Source organism: Cavenderia fasciculata, assembly GCF_000203815.1.
Source record: "Cavenderia fasciculata unplaced genomic scaffold Scf_ET2XIPL01CNAVH-3, whole genome shotgun sequence".
NCBI lineage: Eukaryota > Evosea > Eumycetozoa > Acytosteliales > Cavenderiaceae > Cavenderia > Cavenderia fasciculata.
The window spans coordinates 36,110-58,392 of record NW_004457723.1 but is presented as its reverse complement, the minus strand read 5'-3'; the positions used below and the strand labels follow the sequence as shown (position 1 = coordinate 58,392).

Sequence of the window (22,283 nt, the reverse complement as noted above, 5' to 3'; positions counted from 1 at the left end):
TTATTCATCAAATAATCATGGTTAGAGTATTTAGAGTTTATGAGGAGGGAAAGAGAGATCAAGCTGTCAAAGTTACAGAGTCTATTGATATCACAGAGATAGGCGATATTAAACAACGAATCCAAACAAGTTTTAATCTCCCTCTCAACACTTTCTCTTTGGTACAAGAGCAACAAGATGGGTCCTTTGGGAATGATATCCCCACCAATACATTGTTGACGGTTTATCCTGACCAGCAAGACATCTACTTGAAGATTAAAAAGGTGGATCAACAACCCCAACCCGCTCAACAAGGTAAGTCACAACACTCACTCACATAGTCATTTACAAAATGTTCATTTACTAATCATTTATTGTTTCTTTTTCTTTTTACTTTTGTTTTAGGGTTATCAAGAGGATACTCATTCACAAAAAAGCATTTCTCAACTAATGGTCAGATTAAACCAGAGGAGACAGGAAAGTACTATTGGATTGACCCAATAACTCAACCAAGTGGTATGTCTCTTTGCTCCAAAATCGATCAAGGACAGTTTATTATGCTTCATGGTCCCCGTTCATCTGGAAAGTCGACACTTTTGCAGAGTGTCAAGCAGTTATACAATGACCACTACTTCGTAATTTCGTAAGTTATAAAATAGATGTCATGTTCGTTAAATCTGACACCATATCTTCTCAGTATTTCCCTTCAAGAACTTGGTCATGATTTATACCAGAATCCATCATCATTCTTTAAAGGAATAGGTGATATTCTCAAGCTTCGCTATCCTCTTTTTGCCAACGTCTCAATTAATAATGATCAAGAGTTTAGTACCATCTTTACCACACAACAACGATTTAGCAAAAAGATCGTACTCATCATTGACGAATTTGACCAAGTCTACCACTATTGCAGTAGCTCAACCATTGACGGTATTCTTAGCAAGTTTAGAGTTATTCGAGAGGATGGTCGTCAAGTTCTCCAGTCTGCAATCGTGGCTGGTCCATTCAATATCTTGTCGCTGTCATCATCGCCTCGCGCTGGATCTCCATTCAACGTTAGAGAAGCAGTGCCCTCGTCAAACTTCTCGCTTCAAGCCGTTGAGTCTCTTTTTCAAATGTACCAACAAAACTCATTGACTATTGTCGAGCATGAAGTTATTGAGGATATTTACACAAGAACAGAAGGTCATCCAGGATTGGTTTGCCTTTTTGGAGAGCTTATCGACAACAATTTACCAGTAGGCAAGACTCTCACCTATGAACAGTGGAGTCGCAGCACCTCCTCATTAGTCATTCGCATGGAGGAATACCGTACAACCCATCGCGTCATTGATGTTGTCAAAGACACAAAGTACGAGCACCATCAATTATTGGTCGAGTTGGTTATGATGATGCTTTACTCATCAAGTATCACCTCCATCTCACCAGATCCAATCTCCAAGACTATCAAAGTATCAGTTTTGAACTATCTTGTTTCTGAAGGGCTGGCAAAGATTAATCAAGATCAATACTCGATCAAAAACCCAGCTATCAAACAATTGCTTTTGGCGAACATTGATTACTTATCCTCGTGCACCAAGCCATCCATCCCTTTCCCTTTATTGGAATACGGAATCTCAATCCCCGATCTCGTCAGAGGGGTGGTTTCGGTTTTAACTCCAAGCTCTCTCGTTGCTGCAATGCAAACTTCATCAAAGGTATATCATGGTCACACTCTCCCCTGTGAAGCAGTTTACCATACAGAGTTATACTCTATCATTCAAAGATGGAAACCCAACTCTGTCACCTTGTCCACTAACGCCAACGTCCCAATTGCTGGAAGCCACACAGAGAGATGTGATCTTGTCATGGAGCGTAATTCTCAGGGTGCCTCGTGGTTGTGTTGCCTTGAATTGGTTGCCCATGCCAGTGATGGTGCAATCAAAGAACACATCGAAAGGGTGTCTAAATACTACCAACCAGTCATCAATTCCGATGAAGCGTGGGTGGTCAATTTCACAATCGACCAAAACGTCAACATTACCTCTCCGTTTACCAACGTCAAAGTCATTCATGTTATACACAACAACAACTTTACATCTTTTACATTCAGAGGAAACATCTAATAGTGTTATGTATATATTCAATTAGACCGTTATGGTGTAGTCTTTTATTAAATAAACATCTTTTTTTTTTCGTGACAAATAAGATAAACACCGTTTATCAGTTAGTTACATTAGATCCGTCAACAATACACAAATATCTTATGCTTATCCGTTTCTAAGTTGCTACACCATTTGATCGGTCAACAGTCCCAATGTGTTCTAAAATCGTTCAAGGGAACATCTTTTTCTTGTTGCTTCAAAATAATTTCAAATGTATCCAGAGCCTTTCCTTGGAGATCTTTAAATGAATTGGAGGTAATAGACCCAAACTGAGATACCTGGAAAGATTAATGAATAGATAACGTAAATTAATAAATGGGTGTGATAAAGAATAACAAATAACTTAACTTTAAAGGATAGGGGAAAAAATAAATAATAATAATAAAAGTCAGGACCTTGCTGGTATGAGTTTTTATCAAAAAAGAAATAAAACTTATTGTTATAATAATAAAATATTGATTTATTAAAATCATGGTCCAACTGACCATTACTAATCGTTGGATAGGGATACCGTGTTTATTAATATTAATAATTACTCTTGTTGGTGTATCTGAGAGATTCTGATCGGTGGTGACCGCTGTACAGTGAAAAGATCGATGAGAAGAGTATTGCGTATTGATACTGCTTGATTGAAGGTTTGATTTCTTGTCTAATATTGTTGTTGTTGATGATGATGATGATGATGCTTGTGTGAGGTTTCATACAGGAAACAACCATGATTATCTTTATTATTTCGGTGAAGGTATGATCAAAGAACTAGGAGGTACTAAACTATATTTTAAAGCAAATGTAACAAATCTTTCACATAGATGAGTTTGTTCCTATAGATAGAGAATTGAAATTAAGAGATGATGGTTAATTGATTTTGGGTTGTTGTTCAAATATATTATATAGTTATGTTTATGTTGTTTATAAATACCTCGATTTGATCATAAATCTCTCTATGATGGAAATAGGCATGTGCAAATAATCTATATAAACGTCTCATGATGGATGGGAATTGTTTGAGAGAAGAGGTAGAGATTTCTATTCTCTTTGGGAATAGTTTCTCACTGTTGAGTAGTGCCGATGTGTTGTCTAGTGTATGAAAGAAGTAGTCGATGGCCGAACACTCTTGTGTTGCCTTGTGTGATGCGCAGAGGAACAACCAGTCCTCTGTCGCCTTCATCTTGGGACATGTCTTGGCCGTACACACATCACTAAAATGTACGGCAAAGTGATTCAACTCTAATGTAAACTGTCTTATTTGTTCGTATTGCCATACATGTAAATCATGTGATTCAGGTGGTTCAATGATATCTTCAACTGATTCATTCTCTCCTAAAGGTTTGTTTTAAAAAGAGAGATATTATCATTAGATTAGATTAGATTCTATCTCTACACACAATGTACATGATGTATCTTCTATCTATATATCTATCTATCTATCTGTTTGTTGAACATACTAATTTTATCTTGTATGTATTCTTGGGTTGCATAGTTGCTATTGATTTGGTCGTAGGGTATATGTGTCCATTGATACAAGTCACCATTCTTTGTACCAATTCTATTTCTTCTCTTTTCAGATGTCGTTGATGATGATGTTGTACTTGTCATGATTGTTGTATTGTTGCACTATTAATATATTATAACACAAACAATCGGTATTGAGTCTTGATCAAGCAAACTATACTATACTTTGCAAGTCCAAGTTTTAAAAAGATGGAGTGAGAAAGTAAAAACTTCAAGTTTTGAATTTTTCTCTTAGAAGGGAGCTGCAACCAACTCCTTTCAAAAACATAAGTAAGAAGCTTCTTATTATTGTTTATTTATTATTTATTTATTAAATATATCCTAGAAGAAAGAAGAAACTAAGAGATAGATAGAGAAGAAAGAGAGAGTGTAGAGATATAGAAAGAGGATAGAAAAGAATCTAGGATAGCCTGTACATTATTATCAACATATCACACACAAGTACTGTAATAGTAGTAATAGTAGTAGAAGAGCATCATTCATTCGTTGATTCATTCAGTACTCTATACAACAAACAATAAAAGAAAACAATGACCAAAAAGTCAACATTGGGTACCCTACATGTCTCTGGTATGTACAATAACAACAACAACAAATCTGCAGAGGGAAGAGGATGAAGAGGAAGTCCCTTAAAAACACTTTACTAACTTGTAACATTTAAATGTCATTTACTCTACTCTACTACTACTATAGTAATGGAGGGTAGGAATTTAATACCAATGGATAGTGATGGACAAAGTGACCCTTATTGTGTGGTCATTGTTGGTGAAAAGAAAAAGAGAACCAAAGCAGTTAGACATAAACTTAATCCTAAATGGGAAAATGAACATTACGAATTGTACCTATCAAATACATATAGATAGATATACATTATATATCATTATTATTATTATTATTATTATTATTATTATTATTATTATTATTATTATTATTATTTCTAACTTTTTTTTTATTTAATACTTTTAGTACAATTGATCCAACAACTCATTCATTATTGGTAGAAGTTTATGATTGGGATAGATTTAGTTCGGATGATCGTATGGGTATGGTTTCATTACCGATTCAATCACTTTTGGAATCAACACTAGATACTATTAAATGGTATCCACTTGTCCCGATTAAACCAGATGACAAGGTAACAGGTGATCTACGACTAAAGATACGTTTCGACAAGGAAAAGGCCGAAAAGGACAAGAATCCTTTTATCAAGGCTATCAAGGATCATGATTTGGTTGCATTTGAACATTTATTGGCAAAACCAAAGACTGATATCAACGTTTGTGATACTGAAGGTGTTCCTGCCACCCATTTAATTGCCGTATCAAATAATATTCAAATGTTGATGATATTTTTAAAATCTTCAGATTTAAAGGTAATATTATATTATTAATAACAAAGATAGAACATTGTTATATTAATATTTATTCTTTTTATTCTTTTTATTTATTTAGATAACATCAAGAGATATTCAAGGAAATACACCATTACATTTATTTGCACAAAAATGTATTGTTTCATTTTCAGAGGAACCAATCAACAAGTTGATAGAAAGAGGGTGTTCAGTAAACCATGAAAATGCAGTTGGAGAAATCCCACTTCACAAATCATGTCTTTCTCAAAATCAAAAAACTCAAATGATGGAAATATTAATTGCAAAAGGATCTGGAATTGATCAGTATGTTTAAAAAAAATAGATATATATATTTATATCTCATGATTACTTATATATATATATATTTAATTTTTTTTTTTTTATTAGTAAAACAAAAAATGAAGAAACACCATTACATTATGCAATTAAAATGGGAAGACCAGAGTTTGCAAGATGTTTACTTCAAAGAGGAGCAGATTTTACATTGGCAGGAGGTAATCCCCCAAAGAAACCATTGGATTTGGCAAAGGAATTAAATCACACTCAAATTGTACATAGAATTCAACAAACACAAGAGATTAGTGATTGGTTACAAAATCTTCAATTGGACTCTCTCATTCCAATATTTTTAATGAACGACATGTTTATGGATGTTGTCACTGATATCGATGAAACTACACTTGATAGTTTAAAAATAACTGTTGCAGGTCAAAGAGCTAAATTATTAAAAGCTGTTAAAAAATTAAAAGGTAAAAAACAAAAAAAAATAGAAAAAAAACAATCAATCAATCAAACTTACCAACTTTTATTTTTATTTATTTATTTCTTACTTTTTTGTAGCTGGAGAACCATTAGATTTTAGTTCATCAAGTTTAAATTTATCATCACTTCAAATTAGTTCAGAATCTGTTCATAGTTTGGATTCTTTGGCATCATCTCATTGTAATAATAGTCATCATAATAGTATACGTAGATCATCTGATATCGTTATACCAACCTCACCGAATCACAATAATATAGTATCACCATCCACTCCAAGATCATTGTCCCATACCGGTAGCAGTAGTAGTGTCAACAATCTATCGAGTACCAACTTGTTTGCAGCAGCAACGACGGCAGCAGCAGCAGCGGCGGTATCATCATCTTCATCATCATCAGTCATCACTAGTACCAACGTTTCATCCACCACAACCACAAATATTGTAGCAGTACCAACAACACCAGTTGCAGCAGCAGCAGTAGCAGTAGTACCAGTTGCCACCACCACTACAACTACAACAACAACAACTACAGCAGCAGCAACTGTTGTGATAACGACATCACCTGAAAAACCAAACATTGAATATTCAGATTTAGCACAACTCAAACATACCCATCTCGATCACAACGATACAACATGGATTATTGATGAAACTAATTTACAATATTCAACTCTTTTGGGTGTAGGAGCAAGTGGTAAAGTCTATAAAGGATTTTACAAAGGTGAAGAAGTTGCAATCAAAGTTTTGAAATCTTTTACCGATAAAAAAGATATAGAAGAATTTAAAAAAGAATTTCAAATTGTTAGGTAAAATATATTATAAACAACATATATATCAATCGTTCTCTTCTTTCTACCTATATTAATTTTTTATTTAATTTTTTAGTGCATTAAAATCACCAGGTGTAGTATATTTTTTCGGAGCAGGTATTAAAGATAAATTATGTATTGTTATGGAATATTGTTCAAGAGGATCATTGTATCATATATTAAAAGACGAAACTGTACAATTTTCATGGAAGGATTTATTCCATCTTGCGTTACAAGCTGTAAACTCTTTGAATTCACTTCATACTTGGTCACCACAAATTCTACATCGTGATCTCAAGAGTCTCAACCTTTTGATCACCGAGAATTGGACGGTCAAGATTTGTGATTTTGGACTCAGTCGTTTTGACACTGGTTCCAACTTGGAGACTCTTGGAAAGCTCAGAGGCACCTACGCCTATGTCGCACCAGAGGTCTACTTTGGCAACAAGTACACACTCAAGAGTGATGTCTACTCGATGGGAATGATCATTTGGGAGATGTTGTACAGATGTCTTAAGGGAGCCCATCAGTTCCCCTTTGGCGAATACCTACATCTCAAGTTTGACTATCAAATTTTGATTGCCTGCGCCAAAAAGGATCTCCGTCCAACGTTCCCACCCGAAACACCAGCCTCGCTGATCGAGATCATCTCGAGGACCCTTCTCAAGGATGCTACACTCAGACCAACCACCCAAGAGTTGTATGACGCATTGTTGGAGATTAGAGACAAGGAGTTTAATCCAAACGCCGCAGAGTGGGAGGCCAAGAGATTCGTCCCCGACCAACAATTAAACCCACAACCCGATCCTCCTCCAACTGCAGCAGTTTCGCCCTCCCTCGTTGGAACAGGTCAATTCGATCAACTCAAACCAAAAAGCGCTTTACCCGATCACCTTACTCGATCACGATCCAATAGCTCACCTATTGAACCTTCAAATTTAAAAAAGAAACCATCAAAATTTAGTTTACTACAGGATCATTAAAAATTAAATAAATAAATAAAAAAATATAATAATAATAAATAATAATTATAATAAATAATTTAATTTTTTGTTTAAAGTATTTTATTTTTACATTATTATTGATAATTTGGAGTGATCACCTAAATATTTTTATAAGATTTATCATTATCATCAGAATCATAAATTTTGTTAAGTAAAAGCATTAATATACAATCTATAAACTCTAATGGTGGTACTTGTTCTGTATCTATGTTTGTTTTCATTATCTGTCAAAGTATGAAAAAAAATAAATTAAAATTTTAATAAAGACAATTTATTATTAATAATTATGTGGGTTGGATTTTATTTATTTAATTAAGCTTGGTGTAAGATGGTGGATCTATCTTTCGGCTAATGAATCTAATAAGGTACAATGGAAGACAACTAACAAGTGTAATAACAAATACCTTCCAAACAAATTCCCATGATAAAATAAATGATAATTCTAGATATAAAATAAATAAAATAGAATATTAGTAAAAGTGGAAATAATTATAATTGTTTTTTGTTTTGATACAATACCAAAAGCAGTAATTTGAGGGATCATCATTGTGACAATATAACTTAGTAAAGTAACCAAGAGTGATATGACCATATACCTGTGCCATGTATGGATTTCGGTTGCAACATTTAAGAGTTCGCAAAGAATGAGTGAAGTAAAGGTAATAGAGACGATGTTGTTGAGACTGCTTTCAAAGAGTATAATAGAGAGTAACATGATCATGCCACCCTGATATGCACTTTTCAGTACCCAGATAAAGAATGTTTTATAAGACAGTGATCTTCCTTTTTGCAATTCATGATACAGTTCTGGATATCTAAATGCAATATCCTCTGTCACATCTTCATCAAGTACAAGTGAAAATACTGGTGCATTTGTGTAAAGTGTTGCATATCCAACTAATAACATTCCCTAAAATAATACATAAATTAAAAAACATTAATAAATATTATTATTATTTTCTTTTTCTTTTGGCTTACATTATAAATAGAAAGAGCAGCAAAATAATAAATAGCAGAAAAGACACATTGAATAAAACTGATGATTAAACCTCTATGAATGACAAATTGAGAGAGACGAGCAGATCTCTTGTACGAGTTTCTACCATGCCATAGAATGAGTCTGCAGAGATAGCTGAATTGGAGGATAGAGAAATCGGCGGCCAACGAGGCTTGTTTACCCTCCTTTCCGACGATACCAACACCTACATCGGCAGCTTGGATCATCGACACGTCGTTACCTCCGTCACCGATGGCACAAGTACGCTTCTTTGTCTTTTCCTTGATTAATCTTACAATGTCGGCCTTTTGAGTGGGTGAACATCTGCAACATACGACCGACGGTGCCTTGGTGGAGATTTCGAGGAACTGATCACGATAATTATCCAGACACAATTGTAGCGATGGACCGTCAATCACCAAACAGGCATCTCTCATACGAGAGAATTGAGTGAGTTTTTCAAATGCCCTATTCTTGTCAGACACTGATATTTGGAAGAGTGATTGGGTACGTGAGACAAGCTTGGTAGAGATGGCAATACAGGTGGCTGTTTCAATCTTGTCACCAGTCAACATCCACACCTTGACAGCTGCGTTACGTAGACGTTCAAGTGTAACCTTTACATTTGGTTGCAACTTGTCTTCGACACCAGTCAATGCAATCAACTCTAGGTTATTCTCGATTGTGCCAATGGCTTCTTGAACACGTGCGGCACGGTCCGAGATGGATGTCTTGGCTTGATTGTATCGGTGGAGGAATTGGTTGTACTCGTCTTCAGTCATGGAACGCTTGCCAAAGGCCAGTGTACGCAGACCTTCACGTGCCATATTTCCGCACTCTTCATCGAGCCAGTCGTTGGATTGGACTAGCTTGGCCATGATCGCGTCGGCACCCTTCATGTAAAAGGTGATGGCACCATCAACATCTCGCACGATAATACCCATACGCTTGGTCTCTGATGTGAATGGGAAGATATTGAGTACTTCATACGTCTCATTGTCGCCCATTGGGTTGGTCAGAGTGATATTGGCCAACTCACGACCCGTCAATACCAATCCAATCGACTCTGTAAACTTGACGAGTGCAATCTCGTCTGGACTAGAGGCTTGGTAGTTTTGTGCTGTTCTTCTCTTTAGTCCGTCTTGTCCACTACTACCCTCCTCGTCGTCGTCTTCGTGTAGATCGAGTGGGTTCTTGAACACATGTTCGTCAAGATTGTCATTGTGGTTGTCGGGCAACAACATGGGACGTTTGTCACTTCCTCCTCCTCCTTCCTTATCATCCTTTTTCTTTCTTTTGCCAGAGTCATCAACAATACGTTGGTAACCCTTTTTAAAGAACTTGTTGAATTTCATCGATGTTGATAATGGTTTCTTTTCTTCTTCTCTAATCTCGAGTCCGTCATGTTCAGACTCTGCCACTGGTGTCACATTGTGACACAGTGCAATGGCCGTAATCGACTCTCTCACCTTTGATGAAATATTCTTCTTTCTTGCAGATGTCGATTGTCTATTCAATTGATACGATGATTTTAATTCATTCTCCAAATCTGCCAAACTATCCTTTGTAAATGATATAGTTCCAAGATGTAATTTTTTAAATACCATGTCTAAACAAAAATAGAAACAAAAATAATTAGATAATTATATATATGGTACAAATATCCTTTCTATTATTATTTTGTCTTACCATTTTGAGTTAAAGTACCAGTTTTATCAGTTAATAAATATTCAATTCTACCCAATTCTTCTGGAATGGTTGAACTACGAACTACGGTGCCTGGGATTTGATCATCCTTCATCATCATCCAAGAGTATACTGTTTTACCAAGATCCAAATTAACTCTCATACTAATTGGAATGATGGAAGAGAATAATAAAATATATCTAAAAAGATAAATATACCATAATCCTCTAAATCCCTTTAATGAAATCATTACAAATGCTAAAATACATAATAATCCAAATAATACCTAAAAATAAATAAATATAATATGTTAATATAATCAAATCAAAATATTAATATTTGTTATTATACTATAGTAAATTACCTTTGAAAGATTATTTAATTCACTATCTAAAAGTCCAACTTTAGTTGATGGAATACTTGTATTCATAACACATCTAGTTTCTCTACCAGTATAAACTGCACATCCAATAACTGTACCAGATGCAATAACTGTATTTGCCCATAATGTATTTTCAACACTAATTGATTCAGTTTCATTCTAAAATAAAAGAATATAAATTAGTTAAGCTTTTATAAATCTATTTTACTTTTACTTTTACTTTAATCTTTCAACATACAATATCATGTTTTGAAAAATTACCAATAAAAGAATAAATATCCTTTTTAGGTTGTTCAGCATAGATTGATGCACGCATATCTAATAATGATTCATCACTGTGTAACTTTTGAGTGATATTGATGGAACGACGTAACTTCCAATCCGTTTCACCATCCAATTGATCGGTACGAATGAATGATGCACCATTCTTTTCAGTGGTTCTTAAAAGTACCATGTCACATGGCACACGTTGATTGGTTTCGACCTTGATGAAATAACCAACCTTGATGTCGGAACTTGGAATAGAGACGAATCCATTTCTTGTCAATCTCGAGTAATGTTGTGAATTGGCTTCTTTATCACGACGGAATCTTTGGAAATCATCATATGCTTCCTTTAAAATGGTAACTGATAAAACAAATGCCAACGGTGAAATATATGTAAATAAATATCCTAAAAAGTAAAATAAAAGAATAGTACAAAGTTAGTTATACTATATTATTAAAAGTTATTAATATAATATTATATTATGTTATTATAGTTTACCTGTTTGAAGTGGTGGTATAAATTGAGAAAGAGCAACAATTAAAAAGTAAAGATTAAAGAAATATTTGAATTGTTCGTAGAGAATGACAAACAAAAAGGTGTAGACATTGTACTTTTGATTACGAACAACGTTGGGTGGGTATTGAGTAGTTTGTTCTTCTAATTCAAGATTGACGGTACGTGATAGATAGATATGTCTTCTCATCAATGTATCCTTTACTTTTTGTAAAAATGTTCTTGTATCAACCTCCTACAACAAATAATAATAAAGTAGGTTAGTAATCAATCTACTTTGAGATTAAACAGATATTTGTACTTACAATTGGAGCTACAAATGAAGAGTCAACAGAACCTCTTGGAGAAATGAGTGGTGATGTTGAATCCATATCGTCTCCACTATTGTTATTGTATCGTTGTTTTTGAGTGGTGTTGCTGCTGCCGGGTCTTTTATTAATCTCGGGTATTTCAATAGAGTAGTTTTTACTGTTGTTACTGTTGGTGCTATAGTTGCTGTTACTATTGTTGTTGCTGTTGTTACCGCTACTGTTATTATTATTATTATTATTATTTGGTGAAGAGTCTCCGTTGTAAGAATTGATAGCTTGATTGGCTAATAGTTGAGAGTGAGGTGGTGATTGTGCAGGGTATGAGAATGAAGACATGGAGGATGAGAGGTTATTTGGTGATGACAAAGTCTGTTTGTTAAAGGATGACGATAGGTTATTATTGTTGTTGTTAGAGTTCCTTCCTCCGTCTCCTCCTCCACCACCGGATCCGGTGCTGTTGTAATTGCTCGTTGTGGTACTTGGTTGTGGGGAAGTAATAAGCTTTCCCTTACGATATCTTGGTGCTGCTGTGTTGTTGTTGTTGTTGCTTAAAGATGATGATGTTGATGATGAAGATATACTATCCAAGTCTTCAAAACTATTGTCTAGTTGGTTACTTTTAAATGTTTGTAGTTCTTCCTCGTCTTTCAAGTTGTTATTGTTATTGTTATTGTCAGAGGGAGAAGAACCGGTTGACAAGTTTGAAGATGAAGTTGATCTTCTCCCAATTAATCCTCTTAGTGAAGCTATTTTTCTCTCTTGTTTGTAATAAGAAACGCGAGGGATAGATGAGATTGATCGATATCTAAATATATATATATATATTTATAACAAACTTGACTAATACTAATGAAATGGAGATAAGATATATTGTAAACTGACTTGAAATTATTTTGTGACTTTGTTGTCTTCGCTCCTCAAGAAGAGAAAAGAGAAAAGAGAGATACGTTTTTTTTTAATATCTCAGTAATAAATTTTATTATTCTGAGTCACGATTTGTCCTACACCTGATTCTACTCTATTTTTTTTTATAATCCGCCAATGATAAAATTTTAAAAGATAAAACTATACTATACTAATGACTGTTGCTGTCTGTATTAATATTTTATATTTTATAAATATATAATAACCCGAGTGCAAGACACGAATTCCGATTTTTATTTTTTTTCATCATCCAAACAACCAACCACACCCTCTTTGTTAATTCATTAATTATCTGTTTGTTTGTTTGATTATTATTTGTTTGATTTATTCTATTTCTTCTATTTCTTTCTTTTTGATTCAATTTCTTGAATAAATTGATTAGCAATTTTAGTAGCTTCTTGTTCTGTTTTGGCCTCTGCAATGACACGAATGATATGTTCAGTGTTTGATTTACGGAGGTGTACCCACCATTCGGGGGCATCTATTTTAAGGCCGTCGTCAATATTGACTTTCATGCCTTGTGTGTCCTTGTATTGTGCTTTGTAGGCATCGAGGATTGCGTCAGGGTCCAATCCTTCAATTGCTGCTTTCAATTTAACGATTTCGTATTGTGGTAGGGTACGTTTGAATTGACCGATGGTCATGGGAGTGTCGGTGGTGCGGTTAGCGAGTAGTTGGAGTGCGAGTACGGCTGCGACAATGGCGTCACGGCCTATATGACTGTCTGGCAGCATCACACCGCCATTACCTTCGCCTCCAATGACCGCCTTGGTCTCGATCATCTTTTGAGCGACTTGAATCTCACCGACTGGTGCACAGTACACTTGCGATCCATACTTGGCGGCAATATCATCGGTCACACGTGACGACGACAAGTTCTTGCACACCGTACCGCGTTTACCTACGTCTGGACCGAGGATAAACTCAACCGCAAAAGCAAGTGTATACTCTTCACCAAGTGGACGTCCCGTCTCGTCAATCAAAACGCATCTGTCGACATCTGGATCAACAGCCACACCAAAATCAGCTTTATTCGCGACCACAGCCTTGCACAAGTCACCTAGGTTGGCAGGCACAGGTTCTGGAGTATGTGCAAACACGCCGTTTGGTTCAATGTTGATGCCTATGACCTCGCAACCCATCTGTTGGAGCAGCGATGTCATGATAGGGCCACCCGCACCGTTGACACTGTCCAAACAGACCTTGAACTTTTTAGCGCGGATCTTGTCCACGTTGATGTAGGGTAGTTTAAACACACTGTCGATATGCAGTTGATTGGCGGTTGTCATACGTTCAATACTGCCCAATTGATTGTACTTTACAAATGTCTCTTGAATAGGCACCGGGTCTTGGTCGGCCAAACCAAACAATCGATCACAATTATCCGGTGACACAAACAATCCATCTGGGCCTATAAACTTGAGTCCATTCCATTCAATTGGATTATGACTACTTGTTATAACAATTCCTCCACTTGCTTCTCTACTTTGAACTATAAATTGAACCTACAAATCAAATCAAATCAAAAAAAAAAAAAGTAAGATATATATCATTCTGTCTCTTTGTTTGTTTGTTTGATACTGTACAGTTGGAGTAGTAGCAATATCTAAATGAATGACTTGATGACCAGTAGAAATGAGACATCCATTGACGATCATTTCAACCCATGGTCCAGAGACACGACTGTCTCTACCGACAACAATCTTTTTGTTGTGTGATTGTTTGTATGCATCCGATGCCAACAATCTAGTGAAAGCAACTATATGTTGGACAATCACTTGAGGTGTCAATGTTGACCCTACTACTCCTCTAACTCCTGATATCGATCTAATTAAACTCATTCCTCCTCGACTCTATAAATATAAAATACACAAATATACAATAATAATAAATAATAAATAAAACAAACAAAATGAAACTACTATTACTAAAACTATTCTTTTTAATCAAAATTTGCATATCAACACAAAAATGAAGTTCAAAAAATATGGTCAAAAAAAAGATGAGGAAGTTCAAAGACGCTGCTGATCATCTTCATTTTTATTGTTGATAGTTAACTGATTAACGCGCATATATTTAGTTAACATATAAGAGAGAGGAAAGATGAAGTACACAACTTTAATATTACTATTGATTGTTATCATTTCAACTCTTTTCATTTCTTATTCACATTCTGTATGTAGTTTAGTTAGTTAGAAGTTGTAGTAGTTGCTTAAGAGAAAGAGTGTTACTTACTTTTGTTGTTTCATCATATGTAATGTAGGTTGAATATGATGAAGATGAATTTGAAGGAGTAGAACATACACATAGTCATAACCATCAAACAAATGAAAACAATATGGCAGATGATGCAGGTTCGGGATCAGGAGAACAAGAAGTTGCTTCGTCATCGGGCGAACAAGCAGCACAAGACAATACAAACAAATTACCAAAATGGAGAACTCAAAGTAATTGGTATATGGAGATTGCATTTGTTATCTTTATCGCTGGTTATGTAGTCAACTACTTTATTGGCAAAAAGACTAATCAAGCACTCGTCAGTCTTTGGGGTCAAAAGGCTCGTTCACTCTTTGTTCGTAACTTTTCCTTCCTCGGTGATTCCAATCAATTCACAATCATCAAGGTCGATCCAAACACATACAACTTTACATGCAGCGGTCGTGTTAACTGCTACGGTGCTCAAGTATCGATCAACTTGAAGAAGCGTCAAGATCTTTTCACTCAATTGATGGATTTGGCTAGTTTTGCTGAACCTGATAGAATTGTAAATATAAAGAAAAAGAAAACAAACAAAACAAACTATAGTATCAACTTATTTACTTTATATTTATTTCTTTCTTTGTAGAAAATCGATGTAGCATTAACCAAAGGTGAATGTGATACTGTTATTTTTGCCATTACAAAGGCAAAGGCTTTGAAAAAGTTCAAGGCTGATAATAATGATTTACACCTTTTCGCATCGAAAATCGATAATCAAGGTGCCTTATCATCGGCCTATGCCGTCATGGGTGATACCGATTGTTTGCCATCAGTCTTCCTCAAGCCTGAATTTGTCAACATTTTGAATAGCAACGAACGTCTATTTGAATCATTACATCTTACTGATCATTCTTCAATTAATCCAACTAAATTGTATGTAAACAATAACAACAAAAATAATAATATTTACTAATCTATTTTATTTTTTTATTTTAGCAACAAGACATTATCATTTGTATTTAGATTACCAAAGATTTCAGATATGGATAAACTTATGGAATTGATTGCTATGGCTATTGATTTTATTGATGTTGTTGCCAACTGCGAGCTTCCAAAGGCATCTAAAGCCAAGGCTGAAAAATTAAGAGAAAAGGAACGTCAAGAAGTGTTCAAGGCCCAACAACAAGAAAGAGTAGAGGCTGCTCAAAGAGCTAAAATCGAAAAGGCTAAAAAGGAAAGAGAAGCCATTTCAAAATTAACTCCAGAAGAACAAAGAAAGAGAGATGAAAAGGATCACAAACAACAATTAAAAAAGAGATCTAAAAGTCAAAGAGTTGTAATTGGTTAAAAAGAAAAGAAAAATAAATCAAAATAATTAATTAACTAACAATATTATATTTTATTTGATTTATTTGATTTGATTTAATTTAAACGTTTCTTGTAGTCCAATATTAACTAGATCTATTACAGGACCGTCATTTTGATGGAATTGTTTGTGAAGATGATTGATTTCAAAATCTTGATTGGTTGGATGTGGATGAATATGTTGTTTGTTTTGATTGTTACCATTGTCGAGGTATTCTTGTGCTTGTATTGGATCGTAATCATTGATATTTGCCATTGACCCAGATGTAATGATACTCCAACACTCTACATCACTACAATAGACATTGTTGGGTGGATGACAGAATGAACATATGAAAATAGATGGTTTTCCACAATTACAATTTGGTTTTTGACCAAGGCCTGTACCTACAACAGCTGCTGATGGTACAGATGTAATGGCTTTGAGTTTACGTTGTCGTTTGAGTTTATCAAAGATACTGGCAATTTGATGTCTATAGGCAACGAAAAAGGTTGATAGTAGAACCAGCCAAATCAAACCAAGTGGGATGGTGACACCCATGATAATCTTGTGAGTGAGGTTATCATCTTTTTCATCGGGTGGAGTAATATCTACGACTCTTTGGTAGGGAACACTAAATGATTGGGTGAGGTTCTTTCCAGCACCAGACCAACATCTTTCTCGGTTGAGTGTGGCTGTGATGAAACAACTGATTGTCTGACCATCAGGTTGTTCAATCTTGTCAGTTTCCAGTGTAAAGTTGACTGTAACACTGGACAATGGTTGGACTAGTAGAGCAGTGTTTGTCACATTGTATGTATCCAATACACGTAGATTGGTCTTGACTGGATTATTGTTACAGAATACACTGACAAATAGGATACCTGTTGCATTACCCCTATTTAGAATTTGTGATGATACCTCTGCTTGGTATATCTGCTGATTCAAAGGTTGATTACTATCGGTCTTGTTCCAAGGACTGATAAATACATTGTATGCATTAATGATCGACTTGAAATAATTGATATAGTCATTGTGTACATCAATTGGTGTCAAGGATGCTTCAGAGTTTTGTTGGCATGGAGTGACAGCCTTGACCAAATTAAATTGTTGATTGACCACCTTGTTGTTGAGTGTCCAGCATTCTTGTGGTTGAACGACACTCGTTACATCGATCAATACAAACTGTGGGGGACTGGTGATAGGAACATCCAAAGAGGTCATTGATAGTACAAACTCGAGTAGGCAATACGAGTATGCTTGTGCCATGCAACTAGTAGTGCTCTCACCTACAACCAAGCTGACCAAACTATCGCTAATCGATACATTTGCACTGATTAGACCTGACCCGCCACCAGAGTTGTACAAACCAATTCTTCGGACTGTTTTGGCGACTAGTGAAGCACTGTCATAGGTCCATTGGTTGTTTTGCAGTGTTGGTGATAGTTGTGAATTGTTGGTGACAGCCTCTATAAACACCTCTTGGTACGATCCAGCCAAACATGGGTCGATTGGTGTTTGCAAAGATACTGTTGTACTTTGTTGCAGTGAAAGGGGTGGTGTGGCAGAGGAAAAGTATTGTGTCCCAAAGAGTGGTTTGAACGCAACTGTCAGAGTACATTGGATAGACTGGTGGGTGCTTGTTGGCAATGCTTGTACTTGGTAGTTGATATAACATCCTTGTTGGTACTCTAACAGACATGTAGTTAAAAGAGGACTGCCTTGGATGATGGTTGCATATCCCGTGCATTGCAAAGTACTCGTTAAATTACCAACACCATAATCCATATTGACAATATAATTTGAGTGTACTCCAATTACATATCTACGAGTTGATAGAGAGGAAGTATCGATTGTCCATGACCCAAGTGAACTTGTTAAACTTGGAATAGTATGACTACCATCCTTCCAATAGGCAATCGATTCAAATAAAGATGGTTGATACCAATTACCGACAGTCTTGTCAAATGGAGGATACAACATGACGTCTTGTTTATACGACTTTCCATACTCGTTCCAACAAGCATTTAGATCTGTCACTTCGATAGTCATGGAACATTGAACACCCGATCTCTCAAGACTGGTTGCTTTGGACAATACAAATAACCGGATGGATTTGTATGTGTTGGCTTCGATGATACTCATCCACGGACGTGACACTTCAAGATTATCAAAGAATATTTGTGGTGGACATAGTAGGGTAATGTTAAACATCGAGTCGAGTGTACCGGCATTGGTTACATTGGTTACAATCTCGTTGATGTACACTAGGTCTGTTCCAGGATACGACGGTTCGGACATGGCATGGGGATCACTCACATCGTGTGCAAGTGGGTACGCCGATGGCACGGGATTCACACTAATAGTCTTCCAAGCCAAATCTAGAGAAAATAGATAACCAAAGTACAATGTATTGTCATTTGATTCTCTCCACTTGTCTTCTGATACCTCTATATATGGTTGTTGACGTTGTGATACACACGGATCGTATGGAAAGGCGACCAAAGGTAGATTAAAGATAGCTTTGTTGGTAAAACTACCGGCCCAACAAATCGAGGGACGTGCGACCATTGCAACCACACTACACGACATTGTTAGATTGGGCAGACTGTTGGACTCCAAAACCACATTAAACACGATATCCCTAAATGCATCCTTGCCAACTAGTGCAACGATTGATTTCTGGTCATTGTGATAATAATAGTTTGCAAATGCACCGTCATTCATTTGACAATCGATCGTTGCCTTGAAATCAGCGTCGGCCGTTCCAATATTGGTCAATCTAACAGACACTTGCATGTTGTTGAGGTCTTGCATGTTGGATGGAGGGAATAGGGTGATTGGATTGGGCAGACCGACCGTCTTGATGACGGGTGTCGTGTCAATACCCTCGCAGGGGTTGGGAATCGAGCATTGACCATACACTGGGAATGTAAACGATGCATTGGCCATCTTGTTGACACTACTCCACAGTTCTTGTGCGGCGATGGATACACTCACATTGCACTGGATCGGTGTGGCGTAATACGATGTTACCTTGATCGACGTGACAAACGGACTGGACTGACCGGCCTGTAATGTCTGATACTGTGACTGCACATAGATGTAGAGGTCAGGCTTGTCACACTCAATGTCAAAGCTAAACAGTCCAGGTGCCAATCCCGAGTTTTGGATATTAACTGTAAAGATGCCATCGCACGGGTCATACACACCAGGTGATGTACGAGGATTACTAAAATCGGCGACTGTAATCTTTGGCTCTAAAAATGACATACGACTCATTGGAATGTTGATAGTTGCCACGGCATAGTCATTTCTCGAATGCATCTTTAACAACCCAGCAACACGATCAACATAGAATCTCGATTGACCAGACACTGAACTCCAGATGGGAACGACGACATTGGGTGTCGCCAAACCCGACTGAATGATATCGGCAATTTGGTTACGTAGTCCTGTACCATGAGCCATATTACAAAAGGATGGATTAGTCATATCCAACAAAGTTGTAATATTTCCTCCCAACCTATCCTTTGTTGTTCCCGTAATTGTCTTTTCAATAATCAATACATCTTTTACATTGTTTGAAACTGGAAATAATATTTTTTTTGTTGATAATGTATCTAAAAAATAAATAAATAAAAAAAAAAAAAAATAATTAATAAGTTGTCAACTATAACTATATAGTCTTGTTGCTTACTCATTATTTTATCATTATCATTAAATAAAGTTGAAAATGTTATTCCATTGGATGATTGAGTTGAAGAGGAAGTAAAGGTAAAAATGTCAGAACCAATAGTTGCCTTTAAGTTTCTAACAATAGCAGTGTTTGAAGGATTCATCAAGAATGATTCATACACCATTGCTAGATTACTATCAGCAGCGACATAATGGTAAGTTGTGTTTATAACTGGTACATTATTTGAAAAAGAGTTACGATAACTTGTTGGAGCACAAGTTACATACAATACTGGATTTTGAATTAAAATTACTCCTTTTATAATATTAATATTTATATCTTCTCCAGCTAATTTTAAAATTAATAAATTAATAAATTAATAAATAAATAAATTAAATTAAATTTGAATATAAATGTACATTTTGTAATATTATTATATTAGTATACATACAAGGTATTGGTTTAAATAAATAGGAATGAGATTCTCTATTAATTTTCATTGACAAGAGGTTGATATTGTTTGGGTTGACCGTTTGACCGTCTTCAATGATTGTGTATTTCCCAGTTTTGGCTTGATCAACCAATCCTTGGACATAGGACATTGGAGTCGGTGAATAATTGGATAACCCTCCAGCCGACAATTTAGATACACCAAAATCCATAGCTTCATAAAAACTTAAATAATCACTATCAATCGTTACTGGTACATCTACTCTTGTATCATCTCCATTTAATTCAACCTAAATATAAATATAAATTAATTAAAAGTAAATTAAATATATTTATATATATTTATATATTTATATATATTTATATATATTTATATTGATATTTTTTACCTTTAAATCATTTGTGAAATAAGTATTTCCTTTGAATTGAAATTGATTGTAAGAAGTTGAGATGGAACCACTGGCAAGATTAAAATCAAAGTAGAGTTGGTAATAGTAGGGATCAGTAGGATTAGATTGACAGGCAGTGACCGATGGAGAACAAGGTTTGGGTGTGATACCTGTGTATGGGTTGATAGTCATTTGACTCGGACGGTCATTGATCCACCACTTGTTGTTTTCATCGATTTGTAAAGTACAGAAATTCTTGAATGGATTGGTAATTGGTTTAGGTGGAATGATCAATGTTGTAGAATACGATGCAATTGATCTTGGCTATTAATAATTAATAATAATTTAAAAGATAATTAAAATAATAATGAATAATATTAATAAATAATCTAAAGTATACTTTAACCTATATAATACATACACCCAATACTTCAAATTCAGCTAAAATATCAGATTGCCAAGAAAAGATTGGGTTTGTAATAAAGTAAATCTCTTGTGACAATGGTAAATTGGTAAATGTAAATCGTATTTTAAATTGACCCAACACCATCAATGACGTTGGACGATACTTTTGATTACCAATCTTATCCCATAGAATCTAAATAAAAAGAAAAAGAAAAAAAAAAAAAGATCTCATTATTAACAACAATCCTGTTCTTTTTAAAATATATTTATAGCTAGCTATATTAATATTAATATTAGTTGATACATACAACATCGCCAGCCAACTCTGTTAATAAAACAATGGGAGAAGTTGTTGTGATTTCACTTGATCCTGCTTTTCTAATGATGATAATGATAATTGATTAGGTTGATTTGATTTGATTGATTTGGTTTAAAAAGATAGATCTATCTTTTTATAATAATATTTACATTGGTACTCTATCAAAAGCAAGTTCAACATCAAAGGATGATCTACTAAGAATCAATGATTCTGAAGGTGGAAACACTGTATAACTTAGACAACCTCGATCATAATTTGCTGCTCTCACAATGTTAATATAGCCTGTGATACTTGCAATGATGATTGTCACTACTAAATATAACTTTTTTAACTTGTTCATCTTTATCTATATCTTCTAATCTTCTATCTCTATCTATCTAGATAATGATGAATCAATGAATGATCCATTGTTCATCATCTCTCTGTCATGTTGATCATAAAGAAGATCTTCTTGTTTATAAAAGATTGTACCAAAGTGAACTGTAAACTGGCACGATCCTCTCATTAACTTTTTTGTATCCTTCATATTAGATTTAGTATCACTTCACACAGACACAGATACAAGTTACCTATTATCTTTATCTCTATTTAGTTGAGTTGCTGATGAATGAACGATCGATTGGGAGCAGAGTTGTATTCTTTTTTATTAAAGTTTAATATTATAATGAGCAGCGTGATATCATGATGATGAGCAAAAAACGACACTTACTCTGACATAAAAAAAAACGAGGATGAGATGTGCTCAATTTAGAGAGTGCACACTCTTTCATTATTACATTAGTTAGAGTTTAATAATACTTTACATCTATATATATATATATACTTACATACACATA

The 22,283-nt window shown here is 35.1% G+C and overlaps 8 protein-coding genes across 8 annotated transcripts; 3 read left to right on the top strand and 5 right to left on the bottom strand.

Annotated features, from left to right (window-relative positions):
- Positions 1-17: 17 nt before the first annotated feature.
- Positions 18-2,084, top strand: DFA_06864 (uncharacterized protein; the record flags this gene model as incomplete). Its single annotated transcript, XM_004358053.1, has 3 exons — positions 18-294; positions 385-529; positions 677-2,084. The coding sequence occupies 3 exons, from the start codon at positions 18-20 to the stop codon at positions 2,082-2,084; spliced, it is 1,830 nt and encodes a 609-aa protein (XP_004358110.1).
- A 767-nt stretch (positions 2,085-2,851) lies between these two features.
- Positions 2,852-3,719, bottom strand: DFA_06863 (MOB1; the record flags this gene model as incomplete). The annotated part of the gene is made up of 3 exons (XM_004358052.1): positions 2,852-2,944; positions 3,043-3,443; positions 3,569-3,719. 3 exons carry the CDS (start codon positions 3,717-3,719, stop codon positions 2,852-2,854), a joined length of 645 nt encoding a protein of 214 aa, XP_004358109.1.
- Positions 3,720-4,165: 446 nt separating this feature from the next.
- Positions 4,166-7,560, top strand: DFA_06862 (ankyrin repeat-containing protein; the record flags this gene model as incomplete). The annotated part of the gene is made up of 7 exons (XM_004358051.1): positions 4,166-4,205; positions 4,329-4,473; positions 4,602-5,007; positions 5,087-5,310; positions 5,395-5,756; positions 5,848-6,574; positions 6,654-7,560. The coding sequence occupies 7 exons, from the start codon at positions 4,166-4,168 to the stop codon at positions 7,558-7,560; spliced, it is 2,811 nt and encodes a 936-aa protein (XP_004358108.1).
- Positions 7,561-7,918: 358 nt separating this feature from the next.
- atp9b (ATPase) lies at positions 7,919-12,908 on the bottom strand (the record flags this gene model as incomplete). The annotated part of the gene is made up of 10 exons (XM_004358050.1): positions 7,919-7,962; positions 7,986-8,023; positions 8,178-8,491; positions 8,560-10,187; positions 10,268-10,550; positions 10,629-10,805; positions 10,885-11,318; positions 11,412-11,661; positions 11,732-12,542; positions 12,868-12,908. The coding sequence occupies 10 exons, from the start codon at positions 12,906-12,908 to the stop codon at positions 7,919-7,921; spliced, it is 4,020 nt and encodes a 1,339-aa protein (XP_004358107.1).
- A 91-nt stretch (positions 12,909-12,999) lies between these two features.
- On the bottom strand, positions 13,000-14,502 carry DFA_06860 (Phosphomannomutase; the record flags this gene model as incomplete). The annotated part of the gene is made up of 2 exons (XM_004358049.1): positions 13,000-14,166; positions 14,248-14,502. The coding sequence occupies 2 exons, from the start codon at positions 14,500-14,502 to the stop codon at positions 13,000-13,002; spliced, it is 1,422 nt and encodes a 473-aa protein (XP_004358106.1).
- Positions 14,503-14,764: 262 nt separating this feature from the next.
- Positions 14,765-16,208, top strand: DFA_06859 (DUF1682 family protein; the record flags this gene model as incomplete). Its single annotated transcript, XM_004358048.1, has 4 exons — positions 14,765-14,836; positions 14,925-15,425; positions 15,507-15,793; positions 15,857-16,208. The coding sequence occupies 4 exons, from the start codon at positions 14,765-14,767 to the stop codon at positions 16,206-16,208; spliced, it is 1,212 nt and encodes a 403-aa protein (XP_004358105.1).
- A 60-nt stretch (positions 16,209-16,268) lies between these two features.
- DFA_06858 (uncharacterized protein) lies at positions 16,269-19,004 on the bottom strand (the record flags this gene model as incomplete). The annotated part of the gene is made up of 1 exon (XM_004358047.1): positions 16,269-19,004. The coding sequence occupies one exon, from the start codon at positions 19,002-19,004 to the stop codon at positions 16,269-16,271; it is 2,736 nt and encodes a 911-aa protein (XP_004358104.1).
- Positions 19,005-19,237: 233 nt separating this feature from the next.
- On the bottom strand, positions 19,238-22,164 carry DFA_06857 (uncharacterized protein; the record flags this gene model as incomplete). The annotated part of the gene is made up of 11 exons (XM_004358046.1): positions 19,238-19,298; positions 19,414-19,795; positions 19,906-20,232; positions 20,336-20,624; positions 20,724-21,047; positions 21,145-21,321; positions 21,437-21,506; positions 21,597-21,710; positions 21,739-21,816; positions 22,017-22,085; positions 22,157-22,164. The coding sequence occupies 11 exons, from the start codon at positions 22,162-22,164 to the stop codon at positions 19,238-19,240; spliced, it is 1,899 nt and encodes a 632-aa protein (XP_004358103.1).
- Positions 22,165-22,283: the final 119 nt, after the last annotated feature.